Source organism: Notothenia coriiceps, unplaced genomic scaffold (assembly GCF_000735185.1).
Source record: "Notothenia coriiceps isolate Sejong01 unplaced genomic scaffold, NC01 NC01_scaffold00012568, whole genome shotgun sequence".
Lineage (NCBI taxonomy): Eukaryota > Metazoa > Chordata > Actinopteri > Perciformes > Nototheniidae > Notothenia > Notothenia coriiceps.
Window position 1 is genome coordinate 107885 of NW_011345269.1, and position 24628 is coordinate 132512.

The window sequence follows — 24628 nt, forward strand, 5'->3', positions numbered from 1 at the left end:
AAAATAGCTTGGTTTAAACCCGGCAACTCGGGTTTGTTCTGGACCTAGCTGACAGAAACACTGATACATGCATGAAGAAGATTGAATTTAAGTGTCTGGGAGGCAACCAGTGAGAGAGAAAGAGCTGGAACAGGCTTCTGAACAACATCCCACAAGCCTTAGTTGTGACAGGCTGCCATTTCAAAGCTCCTGCTTGCAACCAAGAGAAAGACAGCTTTTTAAATGTGTCATAAGATTTTTACACTTGGGGGATTTTGTCATGTCTTTCTTTTTTTTCTTACACACTTTCCACTTAATGAATCAGGCAGAAATTGTTCCCCCCAGAGGTAGAGGATGATAAAAAAAATTAGTTTTGGAGGGTTATTTTCTTTCATCTTTTTTATGGGTGTAAAACAAAGAGAAAAGGAGACTAAGGCGTTATCAAAGGCTGCAGTTGTGTTTGAGGAGCCCGTCCTTGGGAAGTGGGCTGGTGAACTTTTATGCAGACCAAGGTTGCGCGGTTAAGCCCGGATCACAGGCTTACGACTGTTACACACACACACACTTTCAGACACATGTGAGGAGTCAGAAAGAGATCACGGGAAGTCAATTGTTTTTGAAGGTGTGCCAAATCAAGTATCATTGAGAAGCTTACATATTTGTGTAGCACCTCCAAGCTCTTTAGAGACAGCAGCTTGGTATCCAAACACAAAAAACAATAGATGTTTTCCGCCTTCTAAGTATGGAAGATTTGCTTCAAAAATGGGGGCCTTGCTCGACATCCAGAAATATTTGTTAAGCCAAAAGTTAGCAGTAAAAATAGTAGGAGATAATGGAAAACCATACACTGTATATATGACGAGGGCGTAGTCACCAATTGGTGCGTAGACTTTCGCTTTGGTGTTGTTTTTGGATTACCAAAAGTGGCTTTATTAAAACAAAAGTATTGAAAGGGGGAGACAGAGGGGATGACGAGCATCAAATGGTCCCTGGACAGATTCAAACCTGGGTCGTCCGCATGTACATGGGTCACCAGCTCCACCAACTGAGCTAAACGACGGCCATCTTGGTTTTCTTTGCCTCCAGACAAAGTTAGTGTCTAAAGTTGTAAGAAAAATGTTGGCAATAAGAAAGATCAAAAAGAATCATGTGTTAGAAAGCGTAGCTTAAATCCTTAAACATACCCAGCTTTATAGTATAATTATTTGTTAATGAGACCTTAATTAGCAAAACTAATATAAACCTGTAACGAGAAACCCTTGGAACCAGAAACTATAACTGTAAACTTACTAGGAAAATGTTCACTGGGTGAATTATTCAAGTGATAATTAGGGTCATTTTCTCATAGAATTCTAGAAAAAGAAAACAGAATAGAATAATTTTTGCAACCACTATTTTGACTTCACTTTTCAAGCGAGATTGCTTCTTATGGATAACCTTCAGTATACAAACCTTTTTACACTAAACCTCAGTTGTAAAGTTTTAAAGTTAAGATGAACAGGTAACAATTGCATTACCTATCCCATTGCTTCAATCAACGTAAAACAACTTAATGGCCTCCGTTGATCGTTCACCCCAGCATAGGCACTACTACTGAACGATCCTGAGCTGATAAATTAATCACGAGGCTCCAAAACATGGCAAGTTGCCCCCTGTGATGCCATCTAATCCCATAATAGTCGCAATAATGATGGAGCCATGGGTGGTGTCATTACAAGGGGCAGTTTCCATGACAGCAACCCCAACCCCTCTAACAGAAGCTAAAACAAAAGACCAGAAAAGGAGGAAGTTTGCTTGACATTCTGTTTAAAATGCACCTCTTTGAGCACTTCTCATCAGAAATGATTGGATGACTTCCTCTGCTTTTTCCACCAATCTGCAGACACACCACATTTAGCTGAGTGATCCGCCCCTCATGCGTGAAGCTTCCCAAATGAAAATTGCATTGGACTCCGCTTATCGTCTCTTGCTTACTCTTGATACCAGAGTGTATACTGTCCTGACGTAAGGCTCAGACTTTAACCATCAACCAAAGCACCACAACGCCACATAATATTTGTTATTGACACATGAAGCTTTAAAGAATTGATTGTGTCAGGAGGGTACGCCATGATCAAAGAGTTCTTCGTAGCCTTTTTCTCCACTCTCTCCTGATCATGTCAAGTTATATCAGCTAAGACGACACCCATTTTCCCACCACCGAGAATCATAGGTGCAAAACCCAGTCCTGGTTTTAATGAAGTCCTGCTGGAGCTTGTGCGTGAGAGGGAGAGACTGAAGCAGACACCTCTCTGTGATGTTCACATTTCATATCTGCCTCAGCCCAGGAGCTTGCCTTTTGTGAATTATTAAGCAGAGGGCTCTTTCTTCTCTTCTACTCTTCTTTTCTTTTCCTCTGCAGTTTCTCTCACACACATCTCTTTTTCCCGCTCCTCCGTGTCAGTTCAAGCAGCTTTGGCTGAAGCGGTCGCTCTCACTGAGATGCAAATGACTTTCTTTGAAGGGGCACATTGGGAACGTCAATTAATCCGGGCGTTTATTGCCCCCCAAAAAAAGGAAATGTGCAGCCATTGTTTGTAGGCCGTTTCATCTCAGTTGTGCTACGGGGCTAGCTTTTTTTATCCTCTTCCCTTGTGCCACCGGATTCTTTAAAGATTCAGGATACATCAGGGTAGTCACAAAGGTGTGGAAATGACATAGGAAGCAGAGGTGTCACAGAAACACAGATATACTGCATATTACATCATATCGCCTATACCTCCCTTTCTAACAACCAACCTGCAGTTCCCCGTGAAGCTACGCTCTAACCCACCTCCCTGTGACCTTTGCCCTTTCCAGTCCCAGACCTCTCTCCAACCTCTACCATGTATTGTCCCCGCTTCTCATCAACCCAGTCCAATATCCCCCTCCTCTAACTCTGCTCTCTATGCCTTCGGCCTTCAGATCTCAGCATACCGAGCCCCTGCCTTGTTAAGGTGTGTGATCACGGGGCGGTGTGCGTGGTTGAAAACGACGTGCCGGTGTGCGAGTGCCCCGAGGCCTGCCCGCAAACATCGGACCCCGTGTGCGGATCCGACGGCCACAGCTACGGGAGCCCCTGTGAAATGAGAGCGATGGGTTGCGCCCTGCAGAAGGCCATTCACATCCAGCACAAAGGACCCTGTGGTGAGTAGCCGCACAACAGCCACATTACATTACACAGTAATTCATCGTTCACTCATTGAATCACTATGAAACGGTGAATTATAGCTCACAGGTAGGGAAAGATGTGTCCTTGTGGAATATAATTAGGATCTAATTAATTAATGGTGCTACATTACCCACAGGCAGAATTTTATTGCTAAGACATTAACAATGAACATATATGGAATTATAATCATGGTGACCCCCTCAGGGCTTCCCTTTCATATCCAACAGTTTGTCATACAGCTTTAGGTACTACAGGTGAATAGGGAAAATATGTAATAGATATCACCATGAAACTCCCCCTGTTGATTACACACATCAAGGCAATTCTTTTTACAAGTTTCAATTTAGTTTGACATTTTATGTTTACATGTTTAAATAAGTTTGTACTAATTTGCATAGATTCCCAGTACAGAAATCTGAAAATAAAAATAAAAAACTGGTTATTGTTTTATTTTGTTGACAAGCTATAGTCAAAGGTCTTCACTGAAGAAGTTAAGAATATATTTTTGTATCACTCCATAAATACAAATTATGTCAAAAGCCATTACAAAAATGATGTAGATGTTATATAGTTCTGGCTATGAATGAAACACAATAAACAAAACAAAGACAATTGAGAAACGGTATTTAAAGATTTGTGTTTTTGAAACTTTTTGTATAAAAAATGTTTCTTAAAAATACGACTAAATCATTGCTTTTTCGTGAATTATGCAGAGATTTAAAGTCATAGCTAGACAATGTTTGTATAATAAACACTTTCATTTTATCTTTCCACATGAAGCAAAATAGCCCAAACTTTTGAAATCGACCAGTGAAGAAAAACCTTTAGTTTCTCGCCTTAATGCATCTCTTATCCGTGGTCCATTACTCTTCATCTCTCTCCTCCTGCTCTTCTCCAGCCCTTCCATAACAACAACAACAACAACAACAACAACAACAACAACAACAACACTCCGATTTGCCTGTTTTGAGCTTTAAGTAAAGGTGCACTTTACTCCTGCTGAAAGAGAATACCAACCGTACTTATCCACGTTGGCTACATGAGGCACTTGGCTTTGTCTCCAATGTCGGAGTGTCAGAGAGTCATTAGCACACCAGCCACAGCAGAGCTGGTAAAAAATATCTTCAGATCCACTATGCAGGCACACAGCCAAGCGGGCAGATTTCTTACAGCTTGGTAGACCCACTTAGAGAAAACTCTTGATGGCTTAATGCCATTTTAGAAGGCCAATTTTCACATGGACTCTAATTGGTGAATGAGTATTCTTCCTTGTCTACCATCCAGCCCTTTGCTTTTCACACACACTGGGCAGAAGCACAGCGGTTATTAGCCCCTTGGCCGGACTCTCTATGCTACCTCATTCACTGTTTTCCTACAATAGCCTGTTTTTTCTTCCTGCATATTTTGAAGACCATAACTATAAAAATGTGTCGCCCTCTGCTGTGTTATGCTTGCTGAGGAGCTGAGCAGTTAGCTGAATGATCATAACTTAGTCTGATATAAAATCGCACTCTTCTGGTTTGTCCTCAAATGTGCGGTTTATAGGTCGAGTTTGTTTATCCAGGATATTTTTTTTTTTTTAAATGAATAGTGTTTTGAGTCTCTGTTCTGAGAAGATGACAGGGTTCGTTTTTGGAACCCCCCCTGCGCTCCCTCTCTGCCTGCCCGCGTGTTGCATCTGTCATCTTCCCCCTACCAGCATCCACTAAATTGAAATCCAGCGCAAGGATGTATGCCAACAGGAAATGGAACGAGAGCAGTGTTTGGTCGGTGGGCAGGCTCAATTTGGTGCGCTACCGCGCTGGTAGACGACAGGTCTGTCGGCCGCTGGTCCCACGGCAGTAATGAATAGTCTTTATTTTAAAAAGCGGGAAGCAGAGCAAGCTGGCGGAGCGGGGGGGAATGTCTGTTATCCAGCACTATGGATGGTTCTTGGCTCCCATAGGAAGCAGGCCTGCGTCAGCGCAATGGTGCCATAAAAACGCTGAGGCATTGGCTTGCCAGGCGCGAGCCAGCCGAGGAATGATGGCAATGGTAATGGGGGTTATTTCTGGGCTGTTTGCACAGCTTTACTGGGCCTCATTCAGCACCATAACAACTGACTGACTTAAGCTATTATCTCACCTAATTATCGCAGTCTATTCCCCCAAGTAATATACTATACATGTTTATGGAGCAGAAAGGGAGAGAAAGGGAAGGAGCATATGCCGCCTTCAGGTGCTGTGAAGCATCTAAATTTAAAGTTGAAGTCATGAGCCACGGAATAATGTGTCAAACAGGTTTTTGAATAACCCCGACCCTTATCATTTGCATTTTCTAGGTTTTTCACTTTGATTTCTCCTTGTTTTCAGTCTTATTTTCTATTTCTACAACATTAATTAGGTCTTTTCATTTCATATTTATTAAAATAGAAATCAAATTGGTTTTATTTGTATAACTTGTTTTGTTACTTTCATCCAAACGCATTTATTTAGCTTCCAAACCCAAAAGTAGGGGCTTAAGGAAGGCAGGTGAGGGCAGTAAGGGTTTAGGAGGTTGCCCGGACTTGGCATGTGTGCTTAAATGTGTGTATATGTGTGTGTAGCTTTCCACAGCTCCTCATGGACAAAGCCGTCATTTCATTTCCTTCGCTGCGAGCTGGAAAAATAGCGGTTATCTATATGGCCCAGGTGCTAACCCGATAGCAATATGAGTGAGATTACTTACTATTCTCAGATTATTTCCTCCTCTTGCATTTTAGTGGAGGGGCGACCTTGCAACATGGGCAGGCTCGGTTAATAGACCCCCTCAGCTGGATATCAGACGCCTTGAAAAAAAGGTCCATTCATACAGCTTTACCCAAACAGATGAGGGCAGAGGCAACAAATTCATCCCTTTTTTCTCCCACAGGTGTTTGAAATGATATACACCATTGAGTAAGAAATATAGGTTATAACAGCAGCATGAGAGCGGCTAGGAAAGAGGGAGGGGAAATTAATAAATGCAGGGAGGGGGAGGAGACGGAGGTAAATAAGATAAAGAGAAGCAGAGCAAGTGGGGGGGCAGAGTTAATAGTGTAGCGGCCGGGCAGGCATCGACTGGGGTGTTGTTATCACCCGGGCATGTTCAGAATCCTTCAAAACACAAACCAGCCTACTCCTTTCTGCTTAATATAGAGTAAACTCTCAGACTAGACCCCCTCAGCCGCAATTTCAGGTTGTTCCCCAGTGAGGGATATCAACAAAACGCTGCAAAGCTGGAGGGTCTTTGTTTTTTTTTTTTCACCTCCTCAATGACTCAATCCTTCATGCCTTCAATGCCTCTTTTTATATCAACCTGCCAGTATTTCTCACTCTCACTTCCAAGAACAGTGCTAACAAAGCTGTCACAAAGCAACAACAAGCATTAGCAACTTTTTGTCAAGGGGACTTGAACGGGACTATCTAAATTCCTATCAAAAGTTTGACAAGGCAAGAAATATTGAAATACGGAGAAGATTGATGAAGTAAAAAAATTATTGATGTTAATATACAGCATCTTTGTGTTATCCTATCATCAAAGAGTGACCAATAGTAGTCCTTTGTTTACTTCCGTGACATAGTTAAATCAGTCCGTAACACTCGCCCTGCTATTGGCTAGCGTTCCAACACATTGTACATGATAGGCTAAGGGGCGGGATATCTCTAAGTAGTTGACCAGTCACAACTGAGCTGGCCAGCTGATCAGAGCAGAGTGGGCTCTGGTTTCAGACAGAAGGTGAAACAGGTGCTGCAGCACAGACAGTATGAGAAAAATAAAGACCTTTTTGAACATTAAAGCATGTAAACATGTCGCTGTAGAGACACAAAACACAAATATGAACCTAAACATTTGCATAATTGAACCCCTTTTTGTTATGAATGGCGCACAAATATTCTCAAACTTTTATGATCTGGGCACCAGTTTTGGCTCAGATTCATACGCCAGAAGCCATTTAACGGCCAGAGACAGGTCCTATTTGGTGCATCCGGACTGAATCAGGTGCTTTGGATTCAGTTGGTATTATATTTCATTAGAACTACCATAAGAAGGCCTTCAAATATCTTACTTTGATCTCGGTCACACTGAGTTGTACCGTACATATTACTGGCTGGAGAGATGTGTGCATTGTTGGACATGAAAGTACATTTAAATGAGATGAGCACATTAGAACCCATCGTGATGCCTTGCCTGCCAGACTTTTTACCTTAAAGTCTCATCATTTCATGCTCGTGAAGTTCTGAAGTAAAACATTCACTAAAACTCAGATTTGTAGATAACTTAATCTGAGATGACAGGAAATGGACATCTTAACACTGCCAGTAATGGCGACAATTCTCCCCTCTGCTCTTGGCTTTGAACTCCAACTCCTCTCCTTTTCCGTGTGTTTGTGGTGTTGTCTGGAGGATCGTGCGGAGCCAGGTGCCGGGGACATGAGCAGATAAATAGACAAGGTTGCTATCAGGACACAAGGCCTGATAACGGGCAACTCTCGGCACCGCCACCTCCTGATGTATAGCTCCCACAGCCAAAGAGGAACCACACCAATTCCCATTTGCTATATAATGTTTATTTATTTAGTTTACAGGGGGAAGATCATAAATGCGTTTAAGATGTTAAAACAGGAAGCTTGCCCAGAAACACCCTCAACAGCCAAACTAGAAATACACATTGTTTTAACAAAAAGAAAAAGATCCTGCATGCTCTTCTCATGCAATGTGTAAGTATAACATTTGTAATTTTAGTAATATAGGAATATATTTCTCCTACGGGCAACATACTGTTTGTTCAGTTCTCAGTCTAGGCTCCTATTAGAAGAAGAGAGTGGATGCCAGCACTAGATGGAGAGGCAATAGAAGACTCTCAAAGAGTAATAAACAGATTAATAATGTGGAAAGAGAGTTCCAGCGGCCAGCCTCGCCTCTCTCAATTAGTGCGAAATCAGCAGCGGTTATTAGCTTGCCCCTAATTGAATGTGATAGCGAGCTGGGCTAATGCAATCCTCCAGGTGTAATTGGTGTCAAAGGGATAGGCGCATAATACTGCTAGCCTGTCTGCTGCTTACGAGGCCTCGCATTTGCCTTCTCATTTGTTTCCCGGCCCCATGCAACATCAGTCAATACCCTGAACATGTCCCATCCTGCCTAGCTGTTTCCTCAGGGAAACACTTCAGAAGCAGACAATTCCTCAATGAGATGGTCATTGTATACTTATAAGCTCTCTAAGTCTGTTTTGGCAAGAAAATACAGATGAAAGTGGCATATTGATAAGCAACTTTCCAAAGGGATGTGCCGACTGTGCATTGAGAGAGACACGCTGCAGTTTAAAAAACTATGCAAAAATAAAAACACAAATGTGCCAAAACACATACAAATGAAGAAACATCTTCACTGGCTTACAATGTGTTTACTAAAAGCCCTGCATAAGAAAAAGGTGACCGGAGCGTTGTTTTTAGCATTAGAATCATGCTATAACATTGTTAAAATAAATGTAAATGTTAGGTCACTTTCCAGTGACAGTGACAGTTGGCCAACTTTATAATACCTGAATGTCAACAAGCGCTCTGGTCCCAACTGTTTGCATCACTTTTTTTGTATTTGTAGCAATTGGCATTCAAGCCAAAGAGTTCAATTCTTGTCCCATCAGACCAGAAAATCCTTTCCATCATGCTTTCAGAGTCCTTTAAGTGTCTTGTGGCCTTTTTCTCAGAAGTAGCTCCAGTTCGGACTCTTTTCTAGTAATGTCCTGATTGATGGAGTGCTGAAAAGACAGTTGTCCTTCTGCCAGCTTCTACTATTTTTGCGAAATGCCTGAAGCTTTTTGTGTTCGGTTATTTACTGTCAGCTAAAGAGAGGGAATTTTGGGTAGTTCAAACATTTCTTCAGTGATGGAGCCCACTGTGCTTCCTGGAATCTTTCAGCACTTTGGGAGCATTTTTCCCCCCCTTCAGATCTATGCCCAGGTTGGATTCTATCTGCGGAGAGTTATTTTTAATTTCATGGCTCGGTTTTGAGTGCACACATGCATCTGAACCGTGACACATTCTAATAGAGAGGTGTGTGCCTTTCCAAAGTATTTCAAATCAATTGAATCTGTCCCAGGTGGACTCCAATAAAGTGTTACATCCATTCTACACGGAGGACCCAGTTCACAAACTTTTTGCGAAGATTTGGCAGATGCTAGAGCTGTACAAATAAGACCAAAAGAAACTGCAATTCTCAATCATTGCTATTGCAATTATTTAAATTAGGTACAATTGTGTGAAACAGACACCTTTGGATATATGGCAAAAACTGTCCAATCCACATGGCATGGCAGTGATCATGGCAGTGTTTGTTGTAGCCAGGCGATAGCTCAAACTCATTTATTTCCTGATCCAGTGACAGAATGCAATGACAGTTGTGTCATGAAAAATAAATGAAAAAAGCTGCTCTACCTGTCATTTTTGAAAATGCCAATAATATAATATAGTTTTCTAAACAAATAAACTCATTATTTATCCCCTTTTCCCTACAAATAGAAGGCACATTGCATGCAGATTCAAAACTTAGTGGGTATTCATGCCCTGTAATGTCATTAGCGCAGTATCTTCTGTAAATTAGACCTTGATATGGGGCAGACACTGTAGCAGTTGCAAATGATGCACAATTCATCTTCTCATCAGCGGCCACAATCCATTTTGGGGAATTCACCCCGCAGTATGGAAACTTTGCATCTCTGCACTTCTCCTATTTCTGCATCATTAAGCACTATGCCTGCTGTCAGAATCACAACTTGTCAAGAAAGACAACAAATCATTTTCACCAATTAGTTGTTTAATGGCTGTCAAAATTAGGAGTCAATATATGATTTCTGCCACTGTTAACAGCATGCTACTGCTATCTTTATGCCGCAATAACATTATTTTGATAGAAGTTGCTATTGTGTTGAACGTAAAAGTGCTTAAAAATAAATGTTCCGCCTATATTATATAAAATATAAAAATGTAGAGTTAAAGATGTGTAGTCAGGCCATGTATTAATTACATGCAAGAAACTAGCAACAAAACCCTGAAACACACACATCAACACACGTACTGAGCCTTTACCTTCTTCTTTACTATCATGTGTTAATGATCATGTAAAGCACTTTGAATTGCCTCTGCGTCTGAAATGTGCTACATAAATAAACGTACCTTACCTTACCTTCTCTATCTCCATCTAGATGACTCTTGTGCCAACTGCTCTTTCGGGGCAATCTGCGATGCCCAGAGCGGGCAGTGTGTGTGTGCGTCGGAGTGTGTCACGTCCCACCAGCCTGTGTGTGGCAGCGACGGAAGCACCTACAACAGCGAGTGTGAGCTGCACGTGCGCGCCTGCAAACAACAGATGGATCTCCGAGTGGTCAGCCAGGGCGAGTGCAGTAAGTAACATACATACATTTTATACAGTGTCATCAGAACCAGAAGCAGGTTTATAATACTGGAGTGATGACGTCGTTTTGTAGGCCGACCCGGAAATTACAATCACCATGGCTCTCTCGCCTAATGGATTTTGGAATATCGCAGAAAATAAAATGTGTGGCGAACACACTTTTATGATACATATAATTTTTATTCGGCAGATTATTATAAACATATAACCACCAATTTGTGATTTCTGAAGCGTAAATGCAATCAACAGAAGTGAAGAGCCTAAATTACATGTTAACCACATTATTATTATGTAAAGTAAGGTATTAGATACCTTATTTCAGGTTGAACTAAAAAAAAACAATGATTTCAAGACGAGGATATTGGAAGTTGTAAAATGCTAACACATTTCTAGGTTTTAGCACTCATTCCTGCACCACTGTATTACCAAGTAGGTTTACACATACAAGGAATTTGCTTTGGTGAAATGTTATTCATTAACACAGTTAGAGGAATGTAGATGTAAAAGGATCAAATATAGAATTATTTTTAAAAAGTATTATACATTTTAATGTACTTAGAAAAAAGGAAGTATAACAAGATTATTACAGATTATTCTGAAAGCTGTGCAGTTTTAAGCAGGCAAGGTTGAACAGAAAACATGAATTACTAATTATTGTTTAGATGAGCAGAGGAAGACTATGAACGTTTCTCTGCAAATGTAGAAGTTTAGACAAATGCGTGATATGCAAAGGTTGCATCCATTGAGACGGTGGGAGTTCTTTTTCTGCAGCTTTATATCAAATGTGAAAATATAAAATAATAGTGAGGCCCGGGAGGAGCCTCATTCAGCAGCGTGGAGGCAGTTCATATCCCAACAAACCTGGCCAGATGAAGAATTAATAAGCGAACATATATGTCAGTTTCAAGAGAGGGATATATTACGAGAGAAAATGCCATGCATGGTCATTAGATAAAGACCAGAGAATTCATTAATCCAGAGGTGTGTTTAAAGGTCTGGTGTGATTGAAATCCTTCAAAACAACCCATTGACCCGTTCTTGCTCTGATTTAGAAACATGCGGCAGCACCGTGTGTGCCTGGGGGGCCCGCTGCGTCCATAATATGTGCGAGTGCCCGCAGTGCTCGGGCGAGGCCTTCTCCCCGGTGTGCGGCAGCGACGGCACCACCTACAACAACGAGTGTGAGCTCCGCACGGCCTCCTGCGAGCAGAAGAGGAAGATCGATGCAGCCAAGCCCGGCAGCTGCGACGAAGGTAGGAAATGGACTTTAAAATGGCGTCACCAGGTTTACCGATTGGCCTTAAAATGGTGTAATCATCTTTATCAACTGACCTGTGGTACGGTATCCAGTCAACTGATGGGTTCAACATAATGGTTTCTTATGTAACCAGCAGCATGCAAACAGGCTTACATAGAACACGATGCAGGGGAAATTATACTGCGTGTCCATCAAGGAAAACCTATTACAGCTACAGAAATTACTTCTGGGTGATTAAGTTCAGGTCAGCGGTGCATTTTAATGGTCTTGTTTGTTTTTTATAAGTGCGTCTCTCTTCACTTCATTGCCCCTGTTACAGAAACATTCTCAAATGGTTTTAATTTATTTCACCTGCAGGTAGACCCAGGATCATATTAGCAGAAACGTTTTATTTGTTATGTACCACATTTGTATTATATTTTATCATATCTTAGTAACAAGCCTCCCTCTTTCCTTACCTGCATCTTTTCTTGTGATATTTAGAACAAATGTGCGTTGAGGTACATTTGAACTAAATAGAAAAATAAATATTGTTGTTCATACTTTTACTCAATCAGTGAAAACTCTTCTTGGACAGATGTTGAAAGCCTATCTGTATAAGACATTACACTTTGTGTGCTGAGGACCCAGGGTTTGAATCTGGCCTTGGACCTCATAGAGCTGTGGTAACCCTGTTGAAGTATAAAAAACAGTGTTTGTGCTAAAAGCAGAAACGTGCACACATGAAAATGTTTAATCGATATTTGCCATTGTAGAAGTAATTTCCCTCTTCTTTAAATAGAGCCCATGTTTTATTTGTTTGTATCGATTTTTTATTTGAGAATTTACAGTATGCATTTTTTCAAACCCTTTCAATCCAATTATGCTTTAAAGTGTGTGACTGATGGCCCTTAATGCGAGTATCTCTGATTTCTAGCTCCGTTGTTCCTCCACATTCTGAATAAACTAGATCTAATTCAGCGTGCAAATCATATCTTGATAAGCGCTGACAGACCGAGGCAGGGTTTCACAGCCCCTCTCGCTGGGACCCGTCAAGGGGACAACTCTGGAGGGAGCTACATGCCATCCTCTGGTTGTCAGGCCGACGCCAACACACTCTTACTCTGACAAGGTGTGAAGGGGAGCAGATTACACCTGCCAGCGGGGGGGACGTCTGGGGAGAAGAAAAGAGGGGATAGATGGAGGACAGAGCAAATAGAGATGAGAGGAATGCTCTTCCGTTTTGATTGCTCGCCAGCGGTGTTCCTTTCTTTTCCTTTTTTTTTTGAAACTTTCTCTAACATTGTCCAATATTGGCCCTGAGCCTGTGATGCGAATTGTACCGCCAAATCGTCTTGTGGTCGATTTAACATAATTTCATTGACTGAGACGAGTGACCTTTTTTGTATGTGGAGCATGAAGAAATGTGTGCACAGAAACTCACTGTCACAACCAACCCTTGTACGTCTGCACACTCTCTCTGCTGCTCGTCTCTTCTGCCTCCCCAAGGGCATTGCTTTGCTCCTGGCGCATATATTCTTCATATTTGATTCTCTCTTTCTCATACTGTGTCTGCACATCATTCCCTTTTTTCATCAGTTGCTCATTTTGATTCAGAGAAAACCATCAGGCTTACACAAAAGAATCGTTTTTTTCTCTTTTTGTTCCCCCGTTGCTCCCCGCCGTGCCATCCCACCCACTCAAGTCTCTCTATTTTGCACTCTTCTCCATTGAAATTGTGCCTCTTGATAAAGGGGGCACCGATGCTTTCACAGATGACGGTGGGGATGGGATTGTGCTCAATCGATACATTTCACCCTAGGGGTGAAATCTGCCAGCTCTGTCCCCGATCTTTTCAGCCCCCCTCAAATCCGCCCCAGACCCTCCACAGGAAGTCTGCTGTGAATGTAAAATGATCAAAACCAAGTCACTGTTTTTCCTTCCCTGAAAATATCTTCTCTTTGGCTGCTGTCAGACAGGATATATGTATCACCACCCTAGGTGTATGGATGGTAGGTTTTATATATAGTGTAATACAGCAGTCGGTCACAATAAATAAGACCAAAGACTGTATTTCCTGGCTCTTTTGTAGACAGCAGCAGAGCTCTACATCACCTGTGCGCACAACCTCCAGCTCAATACTTCATACCTAAGATAAGCCTGAAGAGGAAGGGAACATGAGATGTATTCCCTTACGTAGAATAGACTTAAAAACCATCCTCATTAGTCTTGTCGGGGATCGGGCATAGAGCATTAAAAAAATTGAAGTTGTTTTCTTCCGCCTTTAGTTTAACAGTAATGAAAAATGACAGTGTTCCCACTGTTGGCCATACAGGGAAATGTATCACCTGTTTAATTTCACACCCGGGTAGGCCTGGCCTCAGCTTCTTTTCCCGACACTGACAAAGTGGCAACTGAGAGCAGTGCATCACCAACCGAGGGGGCAGGGCTCTTCTTCTTTTTTTTTAAATGAATAGACATTTAATAAACAAGTTTATGAGCAAAGATTCACACAGTGGTGCTTCCTTTGCTCCTCACATTGTACAAATCAGATCAATAAAAGCTCCGGAAGACGGGAAAGGGTGGTAAAGATGAAGCAACGTGGGGCGGCTGGGTGGGAAAAGAGCTCATCGAGTGAGATTAGCGGATTTGATCCCTCGTGGTCCATCCATCACAGGGCTCGCGACCTTCTGTTGAGGCAACAAAACGTCTTCTATCCCGCTGCCATCTCCAAACATGCCATCCCTTTTTGTTGCGCCGGGGTGTGACGTCCCATCCCTCTCAATCTCGCAGGACATTATTTGGACTAACACGCTGTCACATCCATCAAAGAGCAGGGACTGATAGATGGAGGGAAAACAAAGGCTAATGGCACCACACTGATCCTTCAGCAAAGACCAGTGTCATTTTAGACCTTTGCCCAACAGCGTGCCCAAGGATCGATTTCCGAGTTGACATTCGCGCATGTCATAATATCAAAGTATCACCATTAAATGTGATCGCTCCTTGAGCCCTTGATGTAAACACAACTTATCTGGTCCACCGAAACATCTCCAGGCTGCATCTCCTCTATTATTTACCCTCATTCTCAGCTTGTTCTCCTCCCTCTGTTTCTCCAACATTTCCACATGGCATCACTTGTTCATTATTTTCACTGTCAAATCCACATAACGTTTTTTTCAGCTCTCTTTCTACCTTGGACGTTAGTCTCACGCTATTCATTTCCCTTCTTCTCCCGAATGCTGCATTCTTAATAGAGCTCCCCTTGGCTAAATAGACTGTGGGTTTCTGACATGATTGAGTAAAAAGGAGCGGATGGCCAGTGCCGAGAGAATAGCTGATGCAGCCGTCTTAGCTGGGGATGTATTAATTGAAAGGTTCATATGCAGCGCGGGTGGCAGGGCACATCAAAGAGCAATAGCTAATTAGAACCCCCCTTCGCCCTTCACTTTTATTTATTCCATTCTAATGTCTCACCTCTTTTATTTATTTATCTCGTCTCCGTGAGGGGGGCCTGAGCAGAATACGAATTGGCTGCTCCTGCATTTCTCTTTCTGTTGCTTCTTGCTGAGTCGCTGTATAGTACACCAATGTCGCAAGTTCTCATTAATAATTGTTTTCATCTGTCATGGAGTCAGAAGCCTTTACTGTTGATCTAAATTCAGATATCTGCTGCTATGCCACTGGTAGTTGAACGCCATTAGCCCGTGCATTAGCCCTGTCACAAACTGTTATGTTTAAATAGGACTGTGGGCCAGCAATCGATAAGTAGCCACGACTGCAAATTCAAGCACAAAGGATTAGGGTCGGAGGGTGGTGCTGGCTTAAAAATGAGACGGAGTGAGTCCTGATGATTGCGGGGGGGGGGGGGCTCTACACGAAGCTCCAGTTCCATGTAATGAAGTGAAGGCCCCTTCCACTGTATCGACCACTCGGAGCCGTCACAGCCCATTGCTGATGACCCATATCAAAGAACAACTGGGGCTTCAGCTGCCCCCCGCTCTCTGACCCGCTCCATAATCTACTTTAGAAGATGGGTTATGCTAAGTGGCACTTCCATCATGGCGACATTGATTACACCATTAGAGGAAGGCGCATCAATACCAGGGGGTTGAATGAGCCCTAAAAGTAGACAGGAAGAGGAAATAACAAGTTGATTACCTGACGTTTTTCCAAGGCTACGCTGGGAGCTTTTAGCTTAACTGCGTTCCTTTTTTCATTTTTTGAATAACACATTAGTTTCACATGAACTTTCTGCCAGCCCCCGGGGTGCCTCCCTCGTTCCGACTGACATTCTCTCCAGCTTTCACTCCCCACATTCACCTAATCTCCCTCCGGAGTTCCACTGGAGGTGGAATTTGCAACTTCAAAAGCAGGATCCTCCCCCAGTCTACACATGCAAAAAGAAAAACTATTTGTTTTCCATAAACGGCCCTGCTGGTAATGTTTTTCTCCCCCCTTTTCATGTAAGGATTGCTTGCCTCGTGTTAAAGTTTTCCTACCTTGTGCTAAGGTTTGCACAATAGTTCAGCGATGACAGTTTTGTGAACCCACAAATACCGTTGATTGTGGGACTTTGTTTGGCCTTGCTACCTTTTTTTTAGCATAATAACTTCGATCCAGTGCACTTCTGATACAAATAAAAGGCCTCCCAGGGTCACAGTTAAAAAGTAGCGGGTACAGCTTCCTCTAAAGTCTCAGGCGATAATTAGATTTTACAGAACACTTTGCAATTAGTTGTATTCTCATATCGGGGAGCAGGCACCCATAAAGCAGGCCTTGCCACCAATTGCCTCACACACTTGGAAGCCGGAGTTAATAATTCCCTCCTCTTTTTTGTCTGTGATTTAATTGAAACGAAAAGGATGCCTCGCTTGTGGTGCAGAGATTTTGTGTCTAATTTATTTAGTCAATCTCTTGCTCTCACTACAGTTGGTCATTATCTTCTACTACCAGCAGCCCCTTTACTTCCCTCTGTCCATGAGGGAAATGTAAATTATCCCAACTTTGCCATGTTCCTCATGTGTAAATGTAGCAGTAACTTAAACAGAAATGTAAGTAGGACACTGTTTATACCTGGCTGGCGCAGTGTTAAAAGGGCTTGTCCCTCGTGGGTTTGTATGTTTTATTAATGACGCTGTGTATTATGGTGTGTTTCTAATGCAGACTGCGGCTCAGGAGGGTCAGGATCAGGCGCGGAGAGCTGTGAACAGGACCGCTGTCGCATGTTTGGAGGCTCGTGGGACGAGGATGCCGAGGACGATCGCTGTATGTGTGACTTCACCTGTCAGAGTGTGCCTCACAACACGGTACGGCTGCCACTAATTAAAACACATTTAATGTACAGAGACAAAGTGAACTAACAAACATCTGACATCAAAGAGCTGCATTCCCACACGTTTTCTTCAGCAAAAGCAATCCAGATAGTTGTCTTTACTTTCGTTGTAACATCATTAAATGATTCTCTTGGTGCAAATTGGGCAAAATGTACAAATATGAAATATAAAAAATATATGTAAAGGTTGAAATCTGGGCTCAGTGTTCCTGAACAATTGTATACTTCCAGTTTAAATCATCTTGCTGCAAAAAGCCATCCCAAATTGAATTAAAATAAACAATATCAGTGTAAAAAAACTGATTTGTTTGTTTAACACTACCATTACATTTTTGACAGTACTGAGACTTATTATGTCCTGTCAACATGATTGTTAAAAAAGCATGTCTTTTTTTAACAAAAGACGGTCCTAGATGAAGTACTGTACTTCTGATTTTACAAGTTGTGTTAAGTATTTTAAAATAACAGATGTAGGCCTTTATATCATTATAAAATCTTTGTCATTATTTGCTGACAAAAGGGTTAAACAAATAATCTCCAAAAATAACCGTCAATAAAATTAAAATAATCATTAGTTGCCGTCCTTCTCAGCTGTCATCCATTGATATAAATAGGGCAATGCTAACATACATTGTTTGTATACTGTAGCTTTCCTTTCAAGTGAAGTGACCTTATAGCTGAGCCGACTATGACCACACCTTCACCTTCCTGTGATTCTCTTGTAGGTTTGTGGCTCGGATGGCAAAAACTACAGCAACGAGTGCCAGCTGAAGAAGGCCAGATGTGAGAAACAGGAGCACTTGTTGATTCAGAATCAGGGAGCCTGTGCAGGTTTGTACATTACACCAATCACAGTTTATGTCATTACAAAGCTCAAAAGCACCCTCACCACGACTCATTGTCATTGACATCGCATTTCTCCCCTCATTTCATCCATTGATGGGGCAGTAGAGCATAAGTCTGTGTGTCTCTCTGCAAAGTGACAACTGTAACCATAAGCAAATGAACTGAAGAGGGTGAAATCTGTATGATTGGGTCATTTGCTCAGGGTAGGCTGACTTAACAACACCAATTTCTGGAAACTGAACGTTCCTCTGGGGCCAGCCAGTGTGCAGAGATAAGAAACTCTCTCACAGGCGCATGTAGGATCGAGCTGATAGCAATAATGATTCTCTTTTCCTGCCCAGACATTCTCACAATTCAAACCATTTAACTACTTTGGGATACCTCAATTACTCTTATATAAAACCCCTCTCTTTGCATGCAAATTAATCACAGTCAGGTCAGGGTAGCAAAGGTTAGCCTCCTCTCCATGACTATGTTAAATGAAAAGCTTTTGCTAGTACATGCCAGGGAGTTGAGCAAAAAGGCACTTGAGGGATTTGGTGTGATCACTCCAGCCGGTTTGATTCCCCCTGGGTTGTCAAATAGAGGAGGATGGACAGAGTTGAAGAGAGAGTGAGAAAGAGGGGAGCTGCCAGTGTTTTCACACATATCCCTGCAGATTCCTCCCCTTCCTAAGCTGCCCTCCTTTGGCACTGACTGTCACGCTTCTCCACCACCATCCGTTGATAATCAATCCTTTTTTTTAAGAGCCCTCTATGGGTACTAGAGCTCTGGGCTCTCCTTTCCTATTGGCGAATGGAAAATACTCAGATCTTGGGGAATTTAACTGTCCTCCCCATTAGCTATTTAGGGAGAAACTTCATTTGACCTCAACTGCAGAAACTTATCTCACTAAAAGCAATTTTGTTTATTCTGATGATTCAAAAGAATAATTTGCCTACATCCGCACATTTGTAAACTTTACCTACCATAGCATTTCAAACCGTCTTTTTCAGCTGCTTTCAAACTCAAATCTGGGTCAGGGATTCAGTAAAATCCAATAAAAATACTTGTTGGTTTGCTAGATGAGCAAACGTGCAGATGGGCCCTTGAGGGAAGAATAAAAAAAAGGCTACAAACACTGGAAAGGCTGCAGCAGACCTTGAAAATGTGAGGGTAATATAACAGAGAGCCGGACAATGGCCGCTGAAGAGAAACAACCCTTGAAGGGTGGAAGAACATATGAAATTAAAAGTTCAGCCTTGTCCTAATAGGCTCAGTACAGATAGCTGAAAGGGAGCTCTGGAAATGTGGCAGGTTAAATGAACTGTGTCCAAAGCCCAATCTCTGGAGTGGGAAAGCACTGGAAAAAGAGCGCGCCGAGTCATCACCATTAGGCTGAGGCTCATATCCACACCAGTAACAGCGTGATTTATGACCCTGTATCTGCAGCCTCCAAACTCTAAACGAGCAACACAAGAGAAAGAGATATCGGGCGGGGAACAGAGAAAGAAAAGAGAGGAAAAAAATGAAGGGGAAGATCCCTACTTTCTATCTCTACAACTTTACTTTTCACACCGAAGTCTGGACAAAAACTCAACAATTACATCTCTGCCTCCCCCAGAAACAAACACCCTCCTAGTGTTTGTTTTGTTGTTCTCTTCCCATTTCTGGAGAAGCGCCAGATTTTCGGGAACACATTTGTTTTGACTTTGTTGAATGTACTTCTTTATTCCGAGCTGTCAGACCAGTTTGAAGGGTGCTGCATCCTCACACAAAAGGAGCTCTCCACACGCAGAATCTCCTTGGCACATTCCATGACATTGAGTGTTTCTTTATTTATTTGTTTGGGAAGGTTGTAGGGCAGCACTGCAATTCCGGTAATATTAGACAAGAACAAATGAAGAGAACATGCCTCTTGGTAGGTGGTAAATGTCAGCCGCTGCGCATTCACCGGCGGCGCCATTGTTTGTTTTCACTGGAGGTAATAGCATCTTTTTCCCCCTGATTTTGAGCCATTGTGGAGGAAGTAGCAAATAGAATCCTTATCTTGAATCCGGCTGCCAGCCTCTCCACCTCTGCCCCTCCAGCCAATCTCATAGTTGGCAATACAAAAAAGTTACATGTAGCTCGGAGATTGTGTTGTCTAATTCCTTCCCCCCCCTCCTTATTTCCGTAATCACTCAAATGTTGGTGTTCTTCTTTCTCTCCTTGTGCCATCCCCCATCCCACCCCTCCCTTTTTCTTCCTCCCTCATCAGCGATTTCAGCCACATCTCTACTGGAGCTGTCGGAGCCCCAGCACTGCAGCGAGTCTGTGTACGGCTGCTGCCACGACAACATGACTGCTGCTCTAGGAGTCGGACTGGCTGGATGTCCGAGTAAGTCACCCACCTACGTCCCCATTGACCCCTGTGTTTGTATGCAGAAAGTTTGAGATACTATCAGGCTTTTTCAGCATATGGGACTTATTGTCCTTGACTGCAATTACCAAAGTTGCAGAGCCGAAAACGTTTCATCTTAATCCGACGAATAATTATGATAATGTTGCGCCATATCAACAGAAAGAAATCTCTTCATCTGATGACGAATGATAGCACACAGATGGGGGGAGAAAACGCTGCATCAAGTGCTTAGCTCGGGATATGGATGGAGAAAATGCAGACTGGGAAATATGGATATACGGAGACTTAGAGATGGGGAACTCAACTAAGCACACTTTATCCACCTTTTTATTTGCCGAACAGGGCTTACCCAACATTTCTAGACTAGCATAAATGTTTAATATCCAGCATAGCAAGCAGTATCCAGCTGTTGTAAGTCACAGGATAACGGGTTGTTTCACAGTTAGAGAAGCATAAAGCAGTGATGTGTTGATGTGCTCTCCTCAGGTACGTGTCAGTGTAACGTCTACGGCTCCTACAAGGGGACGTGTGATCCCGCCAGCGAACAGTGCTCCTGTAAGCCAGGCGTGGGCGGACAGAAGTGTGACCGCTGCAAACCGGGCTTCTGGAACTTCCGCGGCATCGTGACGGAGAACATCGGCGGATGCACGCGTAAGGAATCGCCTCTTTGTTTCCCTGCCGATTTACCGAATGTGCTTTTACTGCACCGTTACATGTGACTAAAACAGTAGGAGCTGTGAAATGTGGCAGTGCTGGTTGCTGCTTTGTGTTTCTTCTCAAAGAATGCGTATGGTACATTTACACTTTGTTTTCATAAAGGGTGAGTGGACTACAGCTGCTCATGTTTCGCAGATTTATGACTTTACTCTTAATTGTACAACTGTTACATATAAATGTACCAGTTTTATCAAACAGACATCCTTGTTTATTTCATGTCAATTAACTACTTTTATAATAACAACAACAAAATATCACTTCCTGTTACTCAGAAACAGGAGAAAATAAGTTATCGTTGAATTATGGAACATTTCACTCACCTTATTTGATTGGGATGGAGCCATATACCTTTTGAGGAAGATATCACAAAACCTTTTCAAATAGAACCAAATCTGCATGACTCGATGCCACTGTCGGTCAGAGAGAAGATTTATATCTCAACCCCATAAATATCTCTTGGAATCGATGGTAACACCAATGAATATGAACTTTTTGGATAAACATCCTTGCATACCCTGTTGACTGTTAAAAGTTTATAACATGGCTAATATACAGCTGGTAGGTTTTTATAAAAGAGACAAACCTACTGTGTTCTTTAGTCATGTCAAGGCTGTATCGAATGAACAGTTTTCATTTGTATTCGAGTGAGGTGTGGGGTCAGGACCCCTTGTTTGTCTGCTGTAATGCAATATGGTGACCAGCTCGTGTCCTGCCGCTGGGGGGAACATAGGACATGCTCTCCCAACGCCACATAGCATTTTCAGTCAACAGCGGGATGTCTCACCCGTGGCCTGACCTTAACAAGGTTTACCCACAGTAAGCAGACAGCACACCGCACACCAATACCAGCTTCAGCGGGAGGGGAGGGAAAAAAAAACACACATCATTGATTCCAGGAACATGATGTCCTTCCCTGGGGTTGTTTTCTTGAGTTTCTGTTACACACTCCTCCTGCGGCCCCTCGGGCTGTGTGAACTGTTCTCAACCCTTGTCTCCGAGACGTTCAGAGAAGTGTTGCCTCAAACTAAACCAAACCTCTTCCTGTGATTGTACCTAATTGTTTTCTCATCACTCTTTCTCTCCCTCTTACACCTCCATGGCAGCGTGTAACTGCGACGCCGCGGGCTCGGTTCGGGACGACTGTGAGCAGATGTCGGGCCTCTGTTCCTGCAAGACGGGAGTGAAGGGCATGAAGTGCAACCTGTGTCGAGATGGAAGCACCAACGGCTGCGACAAAGGTAGAGTACCAACCTGTGGCGGTTTTTCTCTTCCGTCATAACCTCCCTACATCATTTCAAAGTGCTCGTCTGATCTCGTAGCAGCCAGTTTTCTCTCTCTGTGATTTTCACATCCATCTGTTTTACTGGCACAGGCAGGAAGCGGCTGCAGGGCAGTAAATCGATAGTGATTTGGAAAATAGTGGAGTGTACAAATGACATGCACCCATTGATATTTTCTCCACACACTCCATTTTGGACGATTTGCAATGTGTACGCTCTGACTGTTATTCACTTCGATTAATAATAAAAACAGCCCCGGTGATTGCACAAGCTAATAAAAAGCTAGTTGCAGGAAAATATTAGTTCCTGCTGCGGGGGTCTGCAGCTGCTTGATTAAGATGCACCATCAGATATCGACCGGAAGTCAAACGCTTAATGAAGCCAGCAGTCGGCACAGTGGTGGGGAACTCCGCCACACGCCCCGCCAGATGAAAAGATGAAGTAGCACATGAAAGCCGGTGCTAAGGGATGGGGGGTGCTCTAAGCCTGTGTGATGTAGCAACAATGCAAAGACCCCACACTCGCCAACCCGGCAGGTAGATGCTGGGCTCCCCGGCTGTAGACCCTGCTGCGGCGGCTTCAAGGCTTCAAACGCTTCCTTTGGAGAGCTTCAGGAGAGATCTGTGGGAAAAAAAAAATATAGAAATATCACTGAGTGCACTCTTTTTTTAACCATAGTTAGGCAGTTTGGGCGAAATGCTATTAAAACATGAATCGTTCAGTCTTGCATACAGGTACAATAACTAGACCATTTTATGATTACCGGTACATTACCGCTGCACTACTGTGGGTGTAAAGAGACAAAAAAATAGGTCACTGTGTCACTTAGAGGAGACAAATGTTCAGACTAATAAAACACCTTCTCGCATATTTAAATCCACAAGAGAGGGGGGGAGGTCAAATATGTCAAATTAGTAAAAATGTTGTCAGTAATGCAGATTGATCCCTGCTTGTTGGTGATTATAACAGCAATTGGACATCTGCTATTTTAAAAGTATTAACACCATGAAAATGGTTTTTCTTTTTTGGATATAACTGAAAAAATATTTTAAAACATATTTGTATTTTCTCTAATATTTCCCCCCTGTCGTGTTTTATTGCTGCATTCGTTTTTTTAATTGCACTGCTGTCTACTGTGTTGTTCATGTTTCTTCAGGTTCTTTGCGCTTTTTGTTGTCATTAATTTTATTAATATATGTTTCTCTAAATTATTTCAGCTTAGTTAACTTTTTCTTCTCTTTCTTTGTCAAAGTTAGTTTTTAGTTTAGAGGCAAATACAACAAGATGTTCTAAAAGCCTGTCAATGCTTGTTCTTTCCTTTCCTTTCAAATTCCTTATTTTTCTTCGAATTTGATGCAGACTTATGTGTGTGCAAAAAACAATAATATTGAACACTAAAAATAATTGAACGATTTATGTCACTTTGCAGAGTTAGGAGTCAAAAGTGACGTAAGCTTTAAAAACAACATCTGTAGTATGAATACACTATTTTTAACTGGCAGAACATTTGTTTGTTAGCAAAGATTATGTAAATGTGAACGTGTTGCATTCATTATGCATGCAAAACATGTCTTTTAATGTAGCTCCACACCTGCCACAGCAGAATCCATAATGCAGCTATGCTCCATTGCTATAAACTCTATGATATTGAGACTACGGCATGTTTTACAACACAAACTTATTTCTTCCACAGGTCCAGAGCCCCCCACCTCATGTGAGGAGTTAGTGTGCAGTTACGGAGCTACATGCATCGAGGTGAACGATCAGGCCCACTGCGAGTGTCCTTCCCCAGACTGCAACGAAAAAAACAAAACCAAGGTGGGTCTCACGGAGCGATTTGCAACAGTTAGTTTGAGCGGCCTGCAGGGAGGTAACATGTGTTCCCATCTCCCCTCTCTCTGTCTCTGTGGAGCAGGTGTGCGGCTCAGACGGGGTGACCTACGCCGACCAGTGCCAGCTGAGGACCATCGCCTGCAGGCAGGACAAGGACATCACGGTGCAGCACTCCGGACAGTGCACAGGTGAGCCCCCCCGAAGCCCCCTTGCATCATGGACGGCCGACTGCTGTCAGCTGGACGGAAGATAATGAGCAGAGCTGTGGGCCACAAATCATCTTCCCCCTGCTGTTCCTCCGCCTGTCAGGAAGTCAGAGCAACATGTGTGCACATTTACACAGAACTTTGTTGCACATGATCCTGCAGCAAGAGCAATCACACTGTTTGAATCCAAATATTTTACTCCAAATGACACAT

General features: G+C 42.7%; 2 protein-coding genes across 2 annotated transcripts in view; one reads left to right on the forward strand and one right to left on the reverse strand.

Annotated features, from left to right (window-relative positions):
* pde6d (phosphodiesterase 6D, cGMP-specific, rod, delta) overlaps window positions 1-24628 on the reverse strand; it is an 818526-nt gene that overhangs the window by 59073 nt on the left and 734825 nt on the right. The window lies entirely within an intron of this gene.
* LOC104947445 (agrin-like) overlaps window positions 1-24628 on the forward strand; it is a 42965-nt gene that overhangs the window by 12908 nt on the left and 5429 nt on the right. The window contains exons 4-13 of the mRNA XM_010773453.1: window positions 2923-3144; window positions 10370-10567; window positions 11631-11831; window positions 16982-17124; window positions 17876-17981; window positions 20236-20355; window positions 20866-21030; window positions 22200-22334; window positions 24070-24194; window positions 24292-24397. Coding sequence (XP_010771755.1) covers window positions 2923-3144; window positions 10370-10567; window positions 11631-11831; window positions 16982-17124; window positions 17876-17981; window positions 20236-20355; window positions 20866-21030; window positions 22200-22334; window positions 24070-24194; window positions 24292-24397 — 1521 coding nt within the window. The remainder of the gene's footprint in view (window positions 1-2922; window positions 3145-10369; window positions 10568-11630; window positions 11832-16981; window positions 17125-17875; window positions 17982-20235; window positions 20356-20865; window positions 21031-22199; window positions 22335-24069; window positions 24195-24291; window positions 24398-24628) is intronic.